This window comes from Nicotiana tomentosiformis, chromosome 10, assembly GCF_000390325.3.
Source record: "Nicotiana tomentosiformis chromosome 10, ASM39032v3, whole genome shotgun sequence".
Classification (NCBI taxonomy): domain Eukaryota; kingdom Viridiplantae; phylum Streptophyta; class Magnoliopsida; order Solanales; family Solanaceae; genus Nicotiana; species Nicotiana tomentosiformis.
Genome location: NC_090821.1, coordinates 49,584,449 through 49,590,298, shown reverse-complemented (window position 1 = coordinate 49,590,298; position 5,850 = coordinate 49,584,449). Strand labels below are relative to the sequence as shown.

Below are 5,850 nucleotides of genomic sequence, written 5' to 3'. Positions count from 1 at the left end.
TGACTTTAGTGCACTATAGTGAAAGTTGAGTCACTGTTTATAAAATTAATCATTAACTTATAGCAACACTTTGCATCTTTAGGCCAAAAAGTAGTCTCCCGGTCATCAGTGTTTCTTTTTTTTTCTTTTTTTTTTCTTGTCATGTGTCCGATACTCGTATTGAACCCCGATTAAATTTGGATTCGCGCCGAGAAGTCCTACGTGGGAGGTAAAATACTCCCTAATAAAGGCTACTTCATACTCAGAACTCGAACACAAGACCTCTGATTAAGGATGAAGGAATATTTACTGGCCATCCGTGTTCTCTCAACGGATTGACCAATCGTGGAAGAAAATAAACGTTGTTCAGTTTAGGATAAGAAGATACTGCTCTGGATGAATTAACAATTCACTTATTGCGATGATAAAACTGACTCAGATATAAACAAATGCTAGCTGGTACAACATTGAATGCAAGAAAGGCCAATGGGATTTCGTATTTACCGTATCGTTACATCAAATGAATGTCAGTACTGTGCAGATGCATATATTAATTATTCAGGAAGGGGTTTATCACGGACCCATTTTTAAGAATCAAAGGTCTACATAATACACAAATGGCATTTGTAGATTGGAAGAAATATGAAGGTTGGATTCTTGGATAGGGAAGAGGGTAACATTAGGGGTACAGATATCCTTGTCCAAGGGGAGTCAGTTGATGATCTCTTCGCCGGAAAAATATATTATGTAGATAAGCTAAAAATTATTTTTATGTATATATTATATGTTAAATCTCTATAATTTAATTATATATTTATATTTTTAAATATGTGAAATAATACTGAGTATGTTATTATTGTATTTATATTTTTATATATATTTTGAATCTTTTCTGACTCCATCATTGGATAACAGTCATTTGATAACATGAAGAACACGAGAACCATAAGGGATGAAACAAAAGCGAGGGTGAGTAGGCTCAGTACTATAATATAACCAATTAACCATAAGGTAACTGCACAGTCTATTGCACTGGTTAACTAGCTAGTGATATTCATTGATTGGAACCCATCTTTTATTGCTAGAGGGACCAATGCTCTTTCTAGCTAAAGTCTCCTTCACTTCACTTCACTGCATTTAGCTATGGCCATGTTTTGTTTCCCCCTAAAATTTCCACCTTTTCATTATAATTATAAAGTTCTCTAGGCAGTAATAAAAACAAATGGCAAAGCTACAAAAGTCTTTATTGTCATTCACGTGCATGTCACACTCTGGAAAAGAAAAGCAAGATTGACAGTGAGGGAGGAAGAATCAAATAAAAAAAATGTCATCCAATAAAAAGCATGAGATAATTTATTTCATATATACTAGATGTAACATCATGTTTGGCACAAAAATCCAAATACAACACACTTTGAAAGGCCCCAAAGACCCTTTGTATGGTTAGGCCAAATTTTGGCCGGAAAAAAGGAGGTTTTTTTTCTTCATATTACCTCCTTTAAAAGAAAAATAATGTAATTAAAAGAATACACACGTGTAACCTTACACGTTCGAAGAAAAAAAAGTCCAGTATATGGTTAGGACAAAGAAAAAGAAAGGCAAACTTTCCCGCCAAAAAAACACACATACACACAGTGTAGAGCACACACCTCAAACGAAAAGCCTGATTATACGGAGCCAAATGTTATTCTTGACGTTCAACCCTTGTTTTTTTCTCCTTGAGTGGATCCTTGATTTTCATTCATTTTCTTAGAGCTAGGGTAAAAGTTGGTGAAGCAATAATGTTGGCCTATATATAATAAATATGAAGAGCGTTCTTGACTTATTCATCAATGGATTTGCCCAAACTTCAATATTTTTTAGCCACAACTCCATTGATTTAATTTTCTCTTCTCCAATGATCCTTTGCAAATGGCCCCCACCATCTCTCCCCCCCCCCCCCCAAATTCCCCCTTTCATTTAATAATCAATGCTCCCTTTGAATTCAATCACAAAACCCCACCTCATTCACACACACTACTCCATGACTCCACTTAATGCTACTATAATTAAACAATCTCTTCTTTCTCTTTCTTTTTCTCTCTTTCACCTTTTCTCACACCAAAATACTATGTACCAAATCCCCTTCCCCTAGGGAATAAGCAAAGCCATTTAATGAATGGCACTTCTCACCCAAATAAAAAAGATTAATTTAATGCTCCCAAGTCCCAAACTCTCATCGTACGTACATTATATATAGTACTAAATAATCTACATCACTCCAGTCAATTTAACTCAAAAACACCCTCCAACATGAAAAAATACTGAGGATTGTAAGGACCACATTTTCTTTTTCCTAGCTCCTTATTCTTAATTCGCCACCCCTTAATTAACATGAACTTGCTCTGTCGTCATCTGTATTCCACCAGCTGTTATTTAGTTTTCTCCTTTTATAAGATGTGGAAGATGATGAGGACGAGGATGATGACTCACTGGTTAATACAGTACTAGCCCGAGTCATTACTCGTACCCGTGGTAAAACTTTTGGAAATCTCCTTGGTCTTAATGCAATGGCATACTTTTGCACTAATTCATAGCAACCCACGATTTTATCCTGCCAAAAATGGGAATTTCACTTTATTCTTAAAGTCAGGAACTTTTTATAATTAGAAAGCAGGCAAAAGAAGGCAACAAAGTTTTCTTACTTTGCGGAGTCCATCGCACCAAGATTCAGCATGTTCAGCATTCACAAGAGAGAAATTTGGAAGATCATTAGCTGCACAAAGTATTGTTGCAGCAGCTATGCATGATGGCCAATATTCAAGAAAGCTAGCTTCTGTAAATATCAGCAATATGTTATCAGCGGAATAGTTGATGTACATGTAAGATGTAGGAAGAGTTTAACTTCTATATATTGTACACACATAGTACTGCAAGAAATTTTACACTATTAAATCAGTATAAAAACTTTTTATATTGTAAGTATATACAAGTTATATTAGCGCAAATATACACATGCATGCATGTGTAACGTACGTATATTAGCTTCTTCTTTTCTTTTTCATTTCTTTTTTTCTTTCTTGGGAAAACCAACCTTGAATATTTGAGAGGATAATTTCAGTAGCCTTTGAAATAAGGAAGCCAGTGAAAGTTCCTACTGGATCAAGCTTATAAGCAAAGAAGCTGAGGAAGCAAAACGGGGTTATGGATCGGAGCCTCCAATCTAATACCCTCAGCACAAGAAACTCCATTCTTTGGATGGTTTTGGGTTCAAACATGTACTTTGCACCTTCAACCTATGAAAAAAAGAAATTGTTAAATTCAACTTTAAGCTAAGCTCAGAAAGAAAACACGTGAGGGGTCCTTTTTTTTTTACGAGAAAATGAGGGATCTTAATGTCTTTTCTTTTTTAGAAGAAAACAATCAAATACAAACAAATTACCTGAATATCCAAAAGAGAAGGAACAAGAGGTTCCTCCATTTTTGCTGCTAAAGATAAGCAAGCAACCGACAAGAGTTGTAGCGGCCAACCGTCTGTTTGCTGAAAATACATAGAAAGGGAAATTCGTTAAGATAATCGTATTTAATACAAGTAATAAAGAAAATAGAATTCTCAGTAGGTTAAGTATACTTTTAATAAATTTTATAAAAGAGACAAGCGGACCTCCTGAACGAATACTTTTAGGTCCTATGTCACCTATACTAAATTATTGTCACGCATGCATATAAAGTACAATAAACTCATTTAAGCGAGAAAATAATTAGAACTCGAAGTTTAAATATTTTCAGCAAAAAAGGAAAAAGATTTTAAGTGATTTATTCTCGTTTGCTTAAACTTTAATGTACAAAGTTATTTAATATATGTGATCGCGGAAGGTGGTAAAAATTTCCGACAGAATAATTGAATGCAAATAAATTGTCCCGAACATCACGATATATAAATAATTTTTTTAAAAAAAGGTATAAGGTGGACAATGCGACGATCATTTATTCAAATACTGATCGAGATTGAAAATTGTAAATAAAGGGTTTCGAATACTTTTTGATCAACTTTCAAGTTTACTATTTCATTCTCTCTTGCTTTTCCTATTTTACTAGCTGAAAATACCTTCTACAGCCCATTGTTTTTAGGTGACACTACAAATTACTATAAAATCTTGATCACATTATTATTGGCGAGATCAGAAAACAAAAGATCTTGTACTTTTACTACGATATAATACTAGTCATTATACAACACAGTAAACAAACAATGAGGACCCAATTAGTTGAATTTGTCTTCGCCTTGTTAGATGATTACAACTAGATCTCACCAACAAAGTCAACAATAATAACGATAATTAAGTTCGCATAACTGATAAAGTTGTTGTCATGTGACTAGGAAGTCACGAGTTCGAGCCGTGAAAACAGTTTCTTGTAGAAATGCAAGATAAAGGTCCGACCGTTTCCAGACCCCGCACATAACGGAAGCTTATTACACCGGGTTGCCTTTTTTTAGACCCTCTATGAAATTATAATTTACTCACTTTTCTTAATTCGTGAAAAGTCAATGATGTCATTGTAAAAATAATAAATGACTAAAAAATATTAATTTGGAGAAAAATAAACTTTTTTTAGTAATTCGAGAATGTGCAACTCAATATCGAAAATTTATCTTATATAAAAAAAATTAACGTTATCAATATAGTTAACCGTCATCTTTTCTAAGTTGTCAATCACTTATAGATTACTCTAATAAGTACGGTCCCTTTTTGTGTTACGTCTAAAAAGTTTTATGCATATCTTATGCATTGATAATGTAAATGTAATATAGTTTAAAGTTTTCTTAATGACGATGATGTTTGGTACCTCCAATATACTCAAACTTATTTTGGCCCTTTATTCCGGTCACACGCTCCTCTCGTTATAAAAGGGAAATGAAAAGAAAAAAGAAAAAACTTGAAAATGACTAGTTTACCGGCAAGCTTCTAGAGTAGAGAAAACGATCGAAGTAATTAACAGCGAGATACGCCGTTAATGGCTGGAAACCATAGTGGCGTTGTACCTGCAAAAACACAACGCTGTTAGTTACTCGATTCATCGTTACGTTATTTGAATTCGATTTTTCAGTTTCAAACAAATATGGACATAGCGAAGAAAAAAGAACTGAATAGTGCGTGAGTAAGCCTCAGGTATATTTTAGCAAAAAGAAGAAACAAAAATATAACATGCTCCGTAAAGTTCTTTCGCCGGAGTTTACTGTGTTATCCGATGAGATTGATTGAACAGTACCTTGAGAATCCATGCAACGGAATCTTCTCTAGCAACGGCGATTAGAGATTGAGATTGAAACCTCTCGAAATAGTCAAATCCAGGGACGAAGTATCGTTCGTCTTCAATAAGACCGGCGATGGATTCATCGAAATCGACGAACTGAGATTCGATATCCGACGACGAACATTCCGGCGAATCCTCTCCTCCTCCTCCGTTTGTGAAAACGGTGTCGGAGTCCTCGCCGCAGAGTAAGTCGGAGAAGCAATCGGAGCACGAGACTGACATGATAGGTCGATAGCGATTCTCATTCTGTTCTGATCATCTTTGATAAACGGAAGTTGATTGCCGGAAACGGGGAGTGATCGGAGAAGATAGCCGGAATGTCGACGTGGACGGCGAAAAGATAGAAAGGAAGTGTTATGTTTTTTTTCGTCTTTGATTGTGGCTATCTCATTCACTGGGTATAAATAGTTATATTATGAATTTTATTTTGTAATTTTGATTTAATTTCATTCCAGGATAAGAAAGTATCTACAAAAAAGAATTGTTAATTGAGCTGTAGGAGTTCAAAGTACTAGGAGTATTGCAGGCTTTTTATTCTTTTTCTTCTCTTTTATTTTGAAAAACATATCAACAAAT

The 5,850-nt window shown here is 34.7% G+C and overlaps 1 protein-coding gene across 1 annotated transcript; it reads right to left on the bottom strand.

Annotated features, from left to right (window-relative positions):
* Nucleotides 1-1,309: 1,309 nt before the first annotated feature.
* Nucleotides 1,310-5,648, bottom strand: LOC104118250 (cyclin-D1-1). Its single transcript, XM_009629459.4, has 6 exons — nucleotides 5,230-5,648; nucleotides 4,916-5,002; nucleotides 3,401-3,499; nucleotides 3,053-3,254; nucleotides 2,664-2,794; nucleotides 1,310-2,572 (listed from the first exon to the last, which is right to left on the bottom strand). The coding sequence occupies exons 1-6, from the start codon at nucleotides 5,494-5,496 to the stop codon at nucleotides 2,348-2,350; spliced, it is 1,011 nt and encodes a 336-aa protein (XP_009627754.1). The 5' UTR covers nucleotides 5,497-5,648; the 3' UTR covers nucleotides 1,310-2,347.
* Between the last annotated feature and the right edge of the window lie 202 nt (nucleotides 5,649-5,850).

Coding starts and splice junctions, on each gene's coding strand:
- LOC104118250 (XM_009629459.4), bottom strand. CDS start 5,496: ATGTCAGTCTCGTGCTCCGATTGCTTCTCCGACTTACTCTGCGGCGAG. Junction 3,500..4,915: donor TCTACTCTAGAAGCTTGCCG/GTAAACTAGTCA, acceptor ATGTATTTTCAG/CAAACAGACGGTTGGCCGCT. Junction 2,573..2,663: donor GGTGCGATGGACTCCGCAAA/GTAAGAAAACTT, acceptor CATTTTTGGCAG/GATAAAATCGTGGGTTGCTA.